The sequence below is a fragment of the Prunus avium genome, chromosome 7 (assembly GCF_965620075.1).
Source record: "Prunus avium chromosome 7, drPruAviu1.hap1.1, whole genome shotgun sequence".
Taxonomy (NCBI): Eukaryota; Viridiplantae; Streptophyta; class Magnoliopsida; order Rosales; family Rosaceae; genus Prunus; species Prunus avium.
The window spans coordinates 26,423,756-26,438,908 of NC_142290.1; the positions used below are offsets into that span (position 1 = coordinate 26,423,756).

The following is a 15,153-nucleotide window of genomic DNA, read 5'->3' on the forward strand; positions in this document are numbered from 1 at the left end:
AATGAAAATGGTGAGGAAGAAGATGTAGAAGGGGGAGGTTTTTGGTGGATTTCCTTCATCAAGCCCCGCCCCAATGACTTGCTCTGTAACACAATTAATTGCTGGTTGCCCATAACGTAAATCTTCCCTTCTTTCACTAGTGGGTTGTTGTCACAGGAGCTGGTTTTTTTAAGATTTCTGGTTTCATGTTTAATGGGTTTGCTCATATTTTCAAGATTTTTGGCTTTTTCTTAATGGGTTTAACTTTTCACCGAAAATGAGAGGGAGAGAGAGAAGGGGAAGGGGAGGGGGAGGGAAGGCCGGAGTGGGTGGCTGCGAGGGAGAAGAGAAGAGGGCTGTGTGGCGTTGATAGCAGGGGCATAGACAGGGAAGACGGAAGTGGCCCAAATTACATATTGAATTTTGGACAACCAACTTGGTAATTAGACAATTATTATTATTTCATACAACGAATTTGGTCCTGTAAAGCAACCTCCCATTAGGCTGGGTGCGATTCGGTTTGGTTTGATTTAAACCTCAAATTCCACATTAAACCAATGTAACATCATGTTTTGAATGTGTTCGGTTTTCCTGTTACCAAAGTTCCTGTGCCCTCATCTTTCCTCCTTAATTTTGTGACATGTGGCACACAACTTAACAAGAGTTTAACTCTGTTAACTCTCTTTTAGCATTTTTTGTCTTTAACTAAAATAATTAAAATATATTATATTAGAAAACACCTTTGACAAAAACATTTTGCAGGCTGCTTCATCTTCTACGCTACAATTCAACCCCTACATGGTCTCTGCACTACAAAACTCAGCCACTTCATCTTCTCCGCTCTATAAAACTCAGCCCCTGCATATGGTTTGTTTTTCTAGTTCGCTCGTTGGCTGATGGTTCATTAGGTAGGCACGCTCTACTCATTTTTTTTTCTTTTGCTTTTTGATTGCTAGTTTTTGCACATCGTATGCAAAACTCAACCGCTTCATCTTGGGTATATAATTATCAAATGAATTGCGTAATGGGTATATAATTACCAAAACTCAGGCCCTGCATATATTTCACTCGTTGACCACTGGTCTGTGAGGTAAGCCAGGCTCTACTTCATAATTTTTCCCCCTTTTTGGTTGCTGGTATTTGAGCCATCGCACAAGAAGTTTTTAAACGATTAATTTGCGATAATTATATACCCATTATGCAATTCATTTGGTTTCACTATTTTTTTTCCAGAAAAAGAGAAGGAAGAATGTTGATTTGGCTGAAGCAAACCTCCAGCATTTTGGTTCATCAGAAGTTAATTCCCATCCTACATTTTAATTTGAAAATTCAATATATTTTATATTAGTTGTTACTGTAGATGAAAACGAAAAGTCATCAAAAGATTGAAACAAATGAATTTGATTCAAATGAATGGCATATTGGGTATATGATTGTCGCAAGTTTCGTGGAGCGGAGAAGATGAAGTGGCTGAGTTTTGCAGTGCAGAGAAGATGCAGGGGTTGAAGTGTAGTGTAGAAGATGAAATTGCCTATAGTGTTTTTATCAAATGTGTATTCTAATATAATATATTTTAATTGTTTTAATTAAAGAAAAAAAAATACTAAAAGAGAAACTCCTGTTAAGTTGTGTGCCACATGTCACAAAACTAAGGAGGAAACATAGGGGCACAGGAACTTTGGTAACAGGAAAATCGGACTCGTTTTGAATTGGTTTGATTTAAGCCTAAAAATTAGTAGCATAATCGAATTAGTTTCATAAGCAATGAAGCAAATGTTCTAGATTCTCTTACAAATATCAATGGGTAATTCAGGCCATAAATTGAATAATAGTTGAGAAAGCTTGTTAGTGTTGAACATATGAAAAATTATTGAAAGAGAAATGACATCAATTGTATACAAAGTCGAAGAAAAAGAGGGCATATATTTGCAAGAGAATTAATCATCTCCAAGAAAACGAATTGTCTTTAAATATTTTTATAAAAAGGGCTAAATGAAGGATTCTTGGTTCAAGGTGACACTCTTAAAACAAAGGAATTAGGCCCAAAGGAGAAGAAGAGAAAAGCTGGTGAAACAATGGTGAGATCGAAGTTGTGGCATCATATAACCCACTGCATCTAACCAGTAAGAACCTGTAGAACAAAGGGTAGATCTGGGAAAGAGTCAACCTCCAACGATCCAGCCGCATAATAGCGAACAAAAAGTCCAAATTTGGCAACCATTGCGAGATATACATAGGCAAATCGCTGTGAAATCCTTCATATCGGGGGTAGAAATAAAGTTTGAGAAAATTGAAGAGTTTAGAGATAGGATTTTGGGGCAAGGATTGGAATGAGGAATGAGCATAAAAGAGGTGATTGAGTGATTAAATCTGAGTATAACTCAAATAAAGTCACCACAAGGGAATTATTCCCTAAGACGGAAACTAGAAAGACGGAAGGGGGGAAGAGGAGGCTTTTCTCCGCCTCCTCCCCATGGCAGCAGCGTTTCGGTTTTCTCTCAAAAATTTGTTGTTATGTTCTTTAATTTTGGTCTGTTTCAAGTTCTGTCTTGTTTTCTTTTGTGTTTCTTCCATTTGTGAAGAAAACTCCTAATTAGATGTCCATTTTCTCTCATTTTAATCATCTGCCATTGTTTTTGCTTTTCAGCTGTAGATACTGTAAGAATCTCCAAATTTAGTGTTCTGTTTAGGAACTCAAACATAATGTTTTAGGTAATAAGTATCAAGATAGCAGAATTACAGAGGCAAATAGAAAAGTGAAGGGAAGCAGAGAGAATTTCTGATGAATAGAGAAAGAATAAACTATTGTATTTTCATTAATCTTTGTCTAACACTATTACAGATCTTTATATTAAGCTATAGCTAGAAGTTGGTTCACGTTCTTTAACCTCTCTTTCTTTCACTTATCAATGCTAACAGACTTTCTTAACTGTCTAACAAGACTAACAACATTTTAACCACTTGATTCTTTAATCTCTTGACATGTGGCAAGACTAGGACCTTTGATATCTTTACATTCCCCCTCAATCGCAGGCTTGGAGGAGCCAAGCATAAGATTGGAACAGTGGTGCTGAAATAAACGGGTTGAAAGACCCTTAGTGAGGATATCAGCAAACTGGTCTGCAGAAGAGACATGCTGGACCAGCAAGTCACCTTTGATAACACGTTCTCTGACAAAATGATAATCAATCTGGAGATGCTTCATTCTTGAATGGAACACTGGATTTGAAGCAAGGGAAATAGCAGAAATATTATCACAATGGATTAAAGGAGGAATATGCAAAGGGATATGAAGATCACAGAACAGTTGGCGAATCCAGGCAAGTTCTGCAGCAGCAATAGCTAGAGCCCTATATTCTGCCTCAGTGGAGGAACGAGAAACAGTATGTTGTTTCTTAGAAGCCCAAGAAATAGGACTTGATCCTAAGTAAACAATAAAACCTGAGACAGACCGTCTATCATTTGGATCACCAGCCCAATCAGCATCACTATAAGCCTGCAGATTAAGAATACCAGGCTGAAAATGAATTCCAAAATCAAGAGTACCTTTAAGATACCTCAAGATTCTCTTAACTACGACAACATGAGATTCCATTGGATGATGCATGAATTGACAAGCTTGATTCACGGAGAAGGCAATGTCAGGTCTTGTGAAGGTAAGATACTGCAGAGCTCCAACAATACTCCTGTATTGCTGTGGATGAGAGTAAGGCTTGCCATCATCCTTGAGCAGGTGATGATAGGGAAGACAGGGAGTAGCACATGGTTTGGATTCCTGTAAATCAACCCTAGCAAGTAATTCCTTGATATATTTAGCCTGAGACACAAACAAACCAGAAGACTGATAAGAAATTTGCAGTCCCAGAAAATAATTCAATTGGCCTAAATCCTTCATATCAAATTCTGTATTCAATGCTTCAATAACTGATGTCAGAAGAGAGGAATGACTGCCTGTAAGGATGATGTCATCTACATAGAGAAGTAAGACCACAGTGCCAAGAGAAGAATGCTGAACAAACAGAGAAGGATCTGCAAGAGACGCATGAAACCCCAAACTTGGTAAAAAAAAACTAGTAAATCTCTCATTCCAGGCACGAGGAGCCTGTTTTAAACCATACAAAGACTTCCTTAGTTTGCAAACAAAGTCAGAAGGATGAAGCTTGCTCTCAAAGCCGTGGGGTTGAGCCATATAAACCTCCTCTTGAAGAATACCATGCAAAAAAGCATTTTTAACATCAAGTTGCCTTAAAGGCCAATTAAACTGAGCTGCAAGGGCAAGGACTAAAAGAACAGTGGTAGGTTTCACTACAGGACTGAAGGTTTCACTATAGTCAATACCTTCCTCTTGACTAAAGCCCTTAGCAACCAAGCGAGCCTTATGTCTTGCTATAGAACCATCTGCATTCTTCTTGATTCTATAGACCCACTTACAACCTACAAGATTCTTATTAGGTGGTAGAGGAACCAAGTCCCAAGTGCCTTGTGCATGAAGAACCTCAATTTCCTCTTGCCTAGCAGATTGCCACTCAAAAACTGTAGAAGTAGCCTTGAAAGAACTAGGTTCAACCTGAGAGAGATCAATATGCTGTACAGAGGTAGAATAAGCCTTCCTTTTGGAAATACCATTCTTAGACCTGGTTGTCATGGGATGAAGGTTCATAGGTGAAAGAGGCAAGACCACACAAAGAGTCTCAGGTTGGAAATCAGGATCCACAGGGAGATGAGACTGTGTAGCAAAGTCTAAAACTGGAAGAGTCTGACAGGTGGCACTAGAAGGCAGTGTATGCAAAGTTGCAGTGGCTCTAGAGGTGGATGAAGGTGAAGAAAAAAGAGGCAAAACAGGGTTATGTAGAGAAATAGATGGTGGAGAAGGAGAAGGAGAAGGAGAAACAGAAACCGCAGGCACAGAGGTGTAAGGAAACATAGTTTCATCAAAGATGACATGTCGAGTCACAAAGAACCGATTGGTTTGAGGAGAAAAACATATATATCCCTTATACTGACCTGCATAGCCCAAAAAAATGCAAGTGGAAGTTTTTGGCTGAAGTTTGTGAGTATTGTAAGGCTTGAGTAAAGGAAAACAAGCACAGCCAAAGATTCTCAAATGAGTAATGACTGGTGCAGAACCATACAATAAGAAATAAGGAGATTTAAGCTGAAGAATTTGACAAGGCATCCGATTAATCAAATAGATGGAAGTAGCACAAGCATGAAACCAAAATTTAGAAGGTAAATTGGCAGTTTGTAACAAAGTGATTGCAGTTTCTAAAATGTGCCTATGTTTTCTCTCAGCAAGACCATTTTGTTCAGGAGTATATGGACATGACAGTTGATGGACAATGCCCTTGGTAAGAAGATAATGTTTGAATTTATTACTAAGATACTCACCACCCCCATCACTTTGAAAAACTCGAAGAATAGCAGAAAACTGAGTAACTAAGAAGGCATGGAAATAGACAAAGATAGAATAAACCTCTCCTTTATTGATCATTGGAAAAATCCAAGTAAACCGAGTACATTCATCTATGAAACTAACATAATATCTGAATCCCTCAACAGATATAGTGGGAGAAGGACCCCAAACATCACTATGAATTACTTCTAAAGGTTTGACAGACTTAACAGCTGGATAAGGAAAAGGAAGTTTGGCAAGTTTGCCTTCTAAACAAGTGGTACAGACTAATTTGGAAGTGTCTGAAGTAAAAGAAATTTGGGATTGATTTAAAAGAGCAGAAGTGATTTTGTTAGAAGGATGACCGAAACGCTTGTGCTAGAGACTGGTTTTGACTTGTTGACCAAGATAGCAGAATTGATTCTTGGGGAAAGAATATGCTTGTGGAAGACGAGGTGGTGGAATGGATGAAATGGAGAAAGGAATAGGATACAAGCCAGCTCTACACAGTCCCTTGAGAAGAACATTCCCCGTGATCTTGTCCTGAATCCAAAAACCAAATGCATCACAAATAAATCTGCAATTGTTATCTTTACATAACCTATGAACTGATAGCAAATGTTGGGACAGCTTAGGCACATGCAAAACTTGTTTTAATTGTAAAGAGCACTGTGGAACTTTCAAAATGGAAGAGCCAATACTAGAAATGCTCAAACCTGAACCCCTTGCAGTGGTAATAGTATCAGATCCTGAGAAAGGATAGTAGCCAAGCTGAGTTGAGCCAAATCAGAGGTCATATGAGTTGTTGAACTAGTATCAGCCACCCAAAATTGCTCATGAGGTGTAGAAGAAGGAAAGTTTGCATGCCTGGCACTAAGATTGGTGGAAGGAGGTTTGCCTTGATAAGAGAAGTTGCCTCTATGATAACATTGAATAGCAGAATGCCCAAATTTCCAACAAATCTGACATTGGACTGAAGAGGTATGAGTAGAAGGTTGATTGTGTCGTTGATAACAATCAACAGCTACATGACCTTTCTTGCTACAGATTTGACAAGTAGGAATGTCAGTGCCAGGACCAAGAATGCCAGGACTAGAAGTGGGTTGAACTTGATAAGGGCGTGGACCAGATTGGTAAGAACCATGACCTCGACCACGACCCTTAAAATGAGAGCCTCGATTGCTAGAATAACCACCATTGTTGAACATTGTATTGGGAGCATTGAAACCACCAGTGGAACCATGGAAACTAGCATGATTACCATTAAAAACCCCATTGAAGCCAGAGGAAAATTGAGAAGATTGAGCAGACTTGGAGCTAGAAGGATACCCTTGAGTCTGAGAATTAGAATTACCTTCATCAAGAACAAGAGCTTTGCCTTGAAATGTCTGATTTTGAGCCATCATTGCAGAGACAAATGGAGATGTTGAATGAGTCTGCTCAAGACTGGCCTCTTCAGCAAGCAACTGAGATCGAAAATCTTTAAGAGATAACACATTGTCTCGGCCTCGAACCATACACCTAAATGTGTTGTAGTCAGAAGGAAGACCATTGAGAGCCAAGATGACAATATCATCATCTTCAAAATAAACCCCTGCTGCAGAAAGATGGTCTCGAGCATCTTTGATCCTTTGCAGATATGCAGACACAGGTTCTGAACCCTTCTTGATAGTCTGAAGCTCACTTTTCATCTGAAAAATTCGTGCTTTGGTAACTGTAGAAAATCGATCCTTTAGTTGAACCCACATATCATGAGAACTGACACATCCAATGACATAGGAAATCGCAGTAGAAGAGAGATTAGCAATAAGCAACTGCATCAATGCTCGATCATGCATTTTCCAAACCTGATAGTCATCAGTTTCAACACCCTCAAGATCAGCGTCTGCATCAAATCGACTAGGACACTTCCTTGAGCCATCAACAAATCCCAAAATGCCATGACTCTCAAGAAGAATTTGCATCTGAAAGTGCCATGTGAGATAATTAGTATCATCAAGCTTGACTGTCACAGCAGTAGAAACCGTAGGAAGAAGAGAAGTAATAGGAGATTGAACAATCCGGAGTTGAGAAGTAGTCACCATTTGGAGAAGGCAAGAAGTAAAAGAGGAGAATCGAAGATTAAGAAGGAAGAAACTTGCAGAAAATTGAGGAGTTGAAGAAGAATTTCAGTAGTAAAAGAGGAGAATCGAAGATTGAGAAGGAAGAAACTTGCAGAAAATCGAGGAGTTGAAGAAGAATTTCAGTGAGACAATATATCAAACAGATAATAGGCAGAACGAAGAACAGGAAAGAATTGTATGGATTAGAAGATAACGAAGCCAGAAACAAAAACAGAAACCAGAGAGTGCGGAAGCAGAAGATCACAAGATCACAAGATCAAGAATCCATGGCGAATGATACCATATCAAGATAGCAGAATTACAGAGGCAAATAGAAAAGTGAAGGGAAGCAGAGAGAATTTCTGATGAATAGAGAGAGAAGAAACTATTGTATTTTCATTAATCTTTGTCTAACACTATTACAGATCTTTATATTAAGCTATAGCTAGAAGCTGGTTCACGTTCTCTAACCTCTCTAACCTCTCTTTCTTTCACTGATCAATGCTAACAGACTTTCTTAAATGTCTAACAAGACTAACAACATTTTAACCACTTGATTCTTTAATCTCTTGACATGTGGCAAGACTAGGACCTTTGATATCTTTACAATAAGTTGATTAACTATTAAAAATGTCTCAAATTCTTATTATACGATTTAATTTCTTGATTATTTTAGATAATAACAGGAAAGTACTAATTTGCTTATATTTCTTATTCCGTCAAGAAATTTGGCTTTAGAGAATTCTGTATTGGGATATTAGTTATAGGAATTTGTGGCCTTGTCCTAAAGAAGTTTGGGGTATTCATCCATAGAGTGCACAGTAGTGTGATTTTTTTGACAAGAAATTAGGTCAATTTGGGTACCCATTTATAGAGTCTTACAAGTTTTTTTGTTTTTTAATCGAAAGGGTCTTAGAGTTTAAGTATGAATTTGAAATGACTTCGAAAGTTTAGGAAGTTATATGTAGTTGCTTCTATTTTATTTAATGATATAATGAAGTATATGCAAGTATAAATAACATTTTCTTATCACATATATTTGAGAAATACATATCATTAGAAAGGAAAGACCCACCTTTATTTTCGCACCAAGCCCCTAAAGTCTGGCTAGCTGCCGTCCATCTCTATTGCTTGTGGCAACATCCTTTTCGGTGGATATTTATATTACACTCGGAACATTCATACACCAATCCTTGGCAAGGTTCACCACACAGCTCACAAGGAAGAAAATCCTTGTATCGCTTGTCCTTGGGAATGACGCTCTTGATCTTATCAACAAGGGTGACAGGTTGTGGGTGAGCATCATGCTTGTAACTGCTTCCTAACTTGATTTGAGGATACCTCCCCAGAACACATTCAGAATGGAAATCGAAGTCGCATTTTCCGCAGCGGTAGAACCAATGTTTTGGATCTCGTTTTCCTTCACAAATTTCACAATATCCAACATCGTCTGTAACTCTCTCATATGTGAGCTTGAGAGGATGGTTGACATATTTGTGCCTAGCAATAACCGGCAGTTTAACACATCTAATACAACAATGGAAGTTAACAGGACAATCCTTACCTAAGAAGCAACTGAAGCGGACAACTGGTTGACAACCACAACCAAGACAATAGTCACTTACCTTCTCTTTAATTAGGTCGCCTTGTAAGGACATCTGAGCTATGTTCCCTTTGTTTAGGATAAGGGGGTGATAGTAGTGAGCCTTATGTTCAAGTGAGTCCGGAAGAAGATTGCATTGAAGGTCAAGGTAGAAGTTACATTTTTCACAACTGTAGACAAAACCTTGGCTCAAAGTGTTGCACATGTCACACTCAAACACACCATCAATAGAAGGCGCCTTTGAGAGGAGTATGAGGGGGTGTTGTGGGTGAAATGGGTGAAGCCTCTCGCTGGGTAATCGAGCACAGTTCGTATGAAGAAAGAAATGACACTTTTGTTGTTCTTCTTCTTGTTGTTGCATGCAGCTATAAAAGGTTAGGCATCCGTGGGGGGAATGGGTTGCATGCAACCGGCACATCTAATAATTACCTCTTCATGATGACCAATGATGAGGGTTAAGAAATGTTGTTGATGACTAAAGTGCTTGATCTTGTCCTGCAGATCCCCACTGGTGATCTGTTGTTGTGCCACATCAGCTTTGGACGCCCCAATCTCATCATCATCACCAATGCTCTCCTTAACCGCGCATGTATTGTGGGCAATGTAACGGCAAGGCTCACAATAATAGAAACCGCGGCTTTTGTCCATGTTCGTATAGCATAGTTTACAAACTTCCCCGCTCGTGTAAATAATGCGTTCAACAGACCATCTAAGCATGAGAGGGTGTGGGTGCGCTCTTGTTCTAACGTGGCCTGGTAATGAAGTGCAATATTTATGGACCAAGAGCTGACAGATGCTACAGATATAGACGGTGTTAGATCCCTTCATGCCGCAAACATCACAATTGAATTCCATGTCCTTCCTTCGAGAGAGCCTGAATTTGTGGTGGTGATTTTCAATGATGCCGAGCCAAGTGGTAGCGCACTTGAGGTCGACCATGAAGCACCATTTGTGTTCGGAACAACGGTAAGCGAAAGAGGGGTAGTAATGCTCTTGATTACAGACATCACAAGTGTAGTCATCAGTATTTGTGAGGAGAGTGAGTGGATGTCTTTTATGAAGGGGGTGATGCATTTGAGCTGGTAGCTCCGCGCATGATTTATGAAGAATGAAGCTACTGGGTCCTCACATGCAAGAGTAGTAAGGGCTGTCGACTGGGTCCTCACATGCATTGCAGAAAAGACTTCCACCATATCTTTTGTTCTGCACTTCTTCCTTGAACATCAATGGATGGTTGTGGCTGACATGTGTGATCTCCATTTCTTCTCTCTCTCTCTCTGAAATATCAATATAAAGTTATTATAGAGATATATATATATATATATATATATATATATATAGGTACAAGAAATCATAGAAATGGAGAGTCACAAGCATGCAAACAGATATAGTAAAGAGCCAAGAAAAGCATATTCATTTCTTTTCAGTAGAGAAATTGGCATTCTTTGGATTCTTAGCTTTGGGATATTAATTGCCAATAGCAATAAGCACAAATTCTAACTTCTGTTACAATACTTAACAAATAGTCGTCCTCAAGTGTCTTGCATATAACCAGGGGCAATATAGTCCATTCAAACCAAATGCCCCCGGTCAAGTGAGATTCTGTAAAAAGTTTTGTTTTATATTTGCCCTTGCGACGAGGCGATATGAGAGGCACGTGACCACTTCCTATTAAATATTCTAACGGAAGTTAGAATGTTGAATTATGCCGTTGCTTCCTCAATTAGTAACCCATCACTAGCAGTCTTGGGAGAAATTCTTCGGGTTCTTTGTTTGCGAACCTTAGTTGCCCATACAAGTAAGGGTAAAAAAAAGTATCTTTTTTGTTTTGGTTGAAGAAAGAAAAAAAGGTATCAAAACCGGGGAGCTCTACAATGAGGAGTTTAGAGTGAAGAGCTTATTTGAGGGGTTCAATCTCACCATTAAACCATTTAAAAATTTTAATTCCATTGATTTCCTCACATTTGTTGATGGTGGGATTGAACCCCTCAAATAAGCTCATCACTCTAAACTCCTCATTAGAGCATTTCCAATCGAAACTGTGGTAATATGAACATGGTGATAGCTTAAATGACCCAAGAAGAAAATACTGTAACATTGGCCCAAATATAAGAGAAGCCCACAATGTTTCCCATTGAAAAAGCCTGGGAATAGGATTATTAACTTGGTACAAGCCCAATAATAGGGTGAACCAAATAAGATCCTTTGAATAAAGCCCAGAGTACGTATTCAATTTTGGGCAACCAACTTGGTAATTAGACAATTATTTTTATTCATACGAAGAATTTGGTCCTGTAAAGAAACCTTCCATTATTTTTATTTTTATTTCATAAATGAATTCCTCCCGATCTTTCTGAGATTCCGGCCGATTCCAATCCAAAATTTTTCAATTTCAACAAGTCCAAATCAATTCTGACATCGGAAAGTTCCAAAATTCCAAAATTCCAAACAAAATTATATTGGAATTAAATTGTATCTCAAGATTCCAAAAATTCCGAGTTCCAAAATATATGTGAATTATAAAGGTTTAGGGTCAATTTGGTGACCCAATCATTTAGTTCATCAATTTCCTTTCTTAAGCAATTAAGCAAATGTTCTAGATTCGCTTACAAATATTGAAGGGTAAATCATGCCATAAATTGAATAATAGTTAGAGAAAAAAATTCTTATGGGTGAGTGAACATGAATAATTTCGGAAAAAGGATTTTAAATTTTTGATATTAAGTAGTTTTTATCAATGTGGATGGATCCTTGGAAGAAACATACTAATAAATGGAAACAACCAATTATATACAAAGTCGAAGAAGAAAGAGGGCATCTTGTATATATTTGCAAGAGAATATTAATCATCTCCAAGAAAACGAATTATCCTTGACATTCTCATCTACTCTTCCTATGCTAGGCCTCGGTGTTGATGTACCAAATATGCAGAAGCATAAAAATAAATAAATTAAGTGCTCCAATTAGAACAACGTGAAGCAAATTACTGCCTATGAGAACAAGCATTGGACTGTATGTGCCGGCCAAATACTGCTTAAACAGTCCAATCTGTCAAGACGAATCCTGCTCCTATTAAACTTTAGCCTTGGCACTGTCAAGGCGAATGTAATATGCCAATGTTCTTCAAGATCAGGAGGTCCAATTGCGGATATTTCAAGAAATTGTTGAGACCTCAAAAACTTAAATTCATACCAGAAACAGGCTTCAAGGAGCAAAACTAGAAATGGAAAGAATGGAAAACCAGAGGCTAAAGTTTCACCACTTTAGCCATGAACATCCGTTGGAGCATACCAATTCACCTCCCAAACAGAACAAGACTTGTGCAGGTTGCAATCTCATGATACTGCCTGGTAAGGACTACTACAGCTGCCCAACTTGCTCATTTTTCCTGCACCAAGTGTGCTACAACATGCCCCCAAAAACGCGTCACCCGGCTCATCCAAGCCACTACCTGAACCTCCATCCTTCTCCACCTTCAAGCACCAAAGGGCCCTTGAATTGTCAGGCTTGCGGAAATCATGTCACCGGATTTTACTATGATTGCGCCGATTGCGGCCTTTACTTCCATGGCTTGTGCTCAGGCCTGCCCTTTTCCATTGCTACTCCATCCCACCCTCATGCATTGAAATTGTCATTTTCACCCCCGTTCGATTTATGCTGTGATCTCTGCAATGAGCCAGGTTATGATGGGTGGCTGTATAGATGTCTCATTTGTGAGTTTGATACTCATATTTCTTGTGCCATTTGTAACCAGACAGGTCTTCAACCTCCCCAAAATCGAACTCCACTGCTGTCCACCAGCACGTTTTCGAGGCAGACTAAGCATTCTTCAGCATCTTCTTTTGGGATCAGTGTAGCAGAAAATTACAATATTGAAGGCAATGAACTGTTGCAGTTGGTAAGGCAGAAAGTTTCTAGGGGCAACTTTAAAAGTATTGGTGAAGAAAAAGTTGCAAGCGCAGCAGTAACTGGCTGGGATGAGAGATTATATTCTCCTAAACAAAACTTCAATGTTAGAGTTAGCAAACTTGGACATGGTGGACCAGATCAAACAGATGCAGGCACGGCCATCACTTCTTCAAATCCAAAAGATCCAGCAACTCCTATTTCTGAGGACATGACTTTGACTCCAAGTTATCAATTCAGCGATGCGTGTTTTTCAATAGATTTGGCAAAGTCTTATTCATCTTATGGTCAGAATACTCAAGCAAAGAAGGAAAGTGATCAACAAGGTCCACAGGGCACTTCTGATGTTCGAGGAACACTTAGCTACAGCGATAGTACTATTGTCCCCAACAAGATTTCGAGCAATTCAAAACCAGCAAAGCAGCCCAGTTTTGTTAGTGGACCTGGTACTAATTATTCCAATAAAATTGGAAAAGAAAGTAGGCTGAATGAAGCATTGTTGATTCAAGGTGACACTCTTAAAAGAATGGAATTTGGACCAAAGGAGAAGAGAAAAGCTGGTGAAACAATGGTGAGATCAACGGTCGGAAATCAGAGTACTAAATCAGAGACAGTAAGTTGATACCAAATTTGATGCTATCAATTGATCCTAGTTTATTTTGGTCTGTTTCAAGTTCTGTATACATTCATGTTTTCAATTTCATCATATGTTTATCACTCCGCCATACTTTTCAGCTGTAGATAGTGTACGAATCTCCAAATTTAGTGTTCTGTTTAGGAACTCAAAAATGTCTTAGTTTATAACTTGATCAACTACTGGTTAAGAATGTCTCAACTTCTTACTATGATTTAATTTCTTGATTATTTCAGATAATAACAGGAAAATACTAATTTGGTTATTCCTTGTCCATCAAGAAATTTGGTTTAGAGAGTTCTAAATTGTGATTAGTTATAGGAACTTGTTGCCTTGTTCTAAACAAGTTTGGGATATTCATCAATGGAGTGCACAGTTGTGTGACGCCAAGCAAGTTCATTCTATAAGGTCTTTTGAAGAGAGTTGTGTTATTATTTTGCTGTAAGCCTGTAACAGAGCATCCACTATTAATATTGTGTTCACCATTTGCAGGAAATTTCCAGCCCTTCATGTTGGCAGAGTCCCTTCGGTTGCTGCAATCCAGGGTATGAAAGAAGCACCAACTAAAGTTTTTAGAAAGCCAGAAGCATAAGAAAACTTCAGATCCTGAAAAGTCTTTTCTTCCTGTAATTTATTTTTATGCCAAGATTTCACAAGAGTAACAAAAGTTTCATATATTCTATTGAGAAAATCCTCCAGTTTGTAGCAAATTTTTGGTCCGATAATGAGGCCTGAAGGTTACAGTTGCAGCATATATATATATATATAGCACTCATGATGCAGACACCAATAACCAGTAGAAAAAGGGAAATGTGGACACAATGATTTTAGTTGTCACATAGCAATATTGTTATTTACATCATAAGTTACCACTCTGAGCAAATTCTTGGCCTACTTTATTCCCCAAACATTGTAAACAATTTAATCAAACTTGTCTTTCCACAGTGCTAAACCTCACAATATTTAATTATGCTTAATGTCTCTTCTCCATTATACTCCTCCTCCCAGCTTTCATTTTGAAATTATCGTGCAGACAACATGTACTTTCTACTACCCATTCCTGCTTTCCTTCATGTTTACAATGCATGCATGATAATAACATGCGGACATCCGGATGAGAGAATAACTATATAATCTTATTTTTAAGTCTACATTCATAGATCATCCTTACAAAAAATCAGACAAATCGAAAACCGTTCGACATCCAATTGTGTCCTACAAACTCAATGAACATGCTTCAAGAAAGTACTAAAAATTTAATAATTCAATTGAGTGGTCAAATGATATCGGATTCAAGTGATTTTTTTTTTTTTGAGATGATCTTTGAATGAATATCTACAAAATAGACGGTTTGGATTAGTGAAATACAATATTGAGTGGGTCCTACAAGGGTGTTCCCTAAAATAAACATATTTGAAATATCCCTCAATAGGAACTATATATATATCTTAGAATTGTTATGTATGTATAGACTCAGGACCACTCAACGGTGAAAGTCAAGAAATTAGAGAAGAACTTGTTGCCATCCAATGTGTTC

At 38.3% G+C, this 15,153-nt stretch overlaps 2 protein-coding genes and 1 pseudogene across 2 annotated transcripts; 1 reads left to right on the forward strand and 2 right to left on the reverse strand.

The window, feature by feature from the left end:
* Positions 1–5,442: 5,442 nt before the first annotated feature.
* Positions 5,443–7,968, reverse strand: LOC110769577 (uncharacterized). Its single transcript, XM_021973585.2, has 2 exons — positions 6,088–7,968; positions 5,443–5,914 (listed from the first exon to the last, which is right to left on the reverse strand). Exons 1-2 carry the CDS (start codon positions 7,453–7,455, stop codon positions 5,750–5,752), a joined length of 1,533 nt encoding a protein of 510 aa, XP_021829277.2. The 5' UTR covers positions 7,456–7,968; the 3' UTR covers positions 5,443–5,749.
* Positions 7,969–8,499: 531 nt separating this feature from the next.
* On the reverse strand, positions 8,500–10,357 carry LOC110769568 (uncharacterized; annotated as a pseudogene).
* Positions 10,358–12,169: 1,812 nt separating this feature from the next.
* Positions 12,170–14,480, forward strand: LOC110769569 (uncharacterized). Its single transcript, XM_088244843.1, has 2 exons — positions 12,170–13,595; positions 14,109–14,480. Exons 1-2 carry the CDS (start codon positions 12,300–12,302, stop codon positions 14,181–14,183), a joined length of 1,371 nt encoding a protein of 456 aa, XP_088100969.1. The 5' UTR covers positions 12,170–12,299; the 3' UTR covers positions 14,184–14,480.
* Positions 14,481–15,153: the final 673 nt, after the last annotated feature.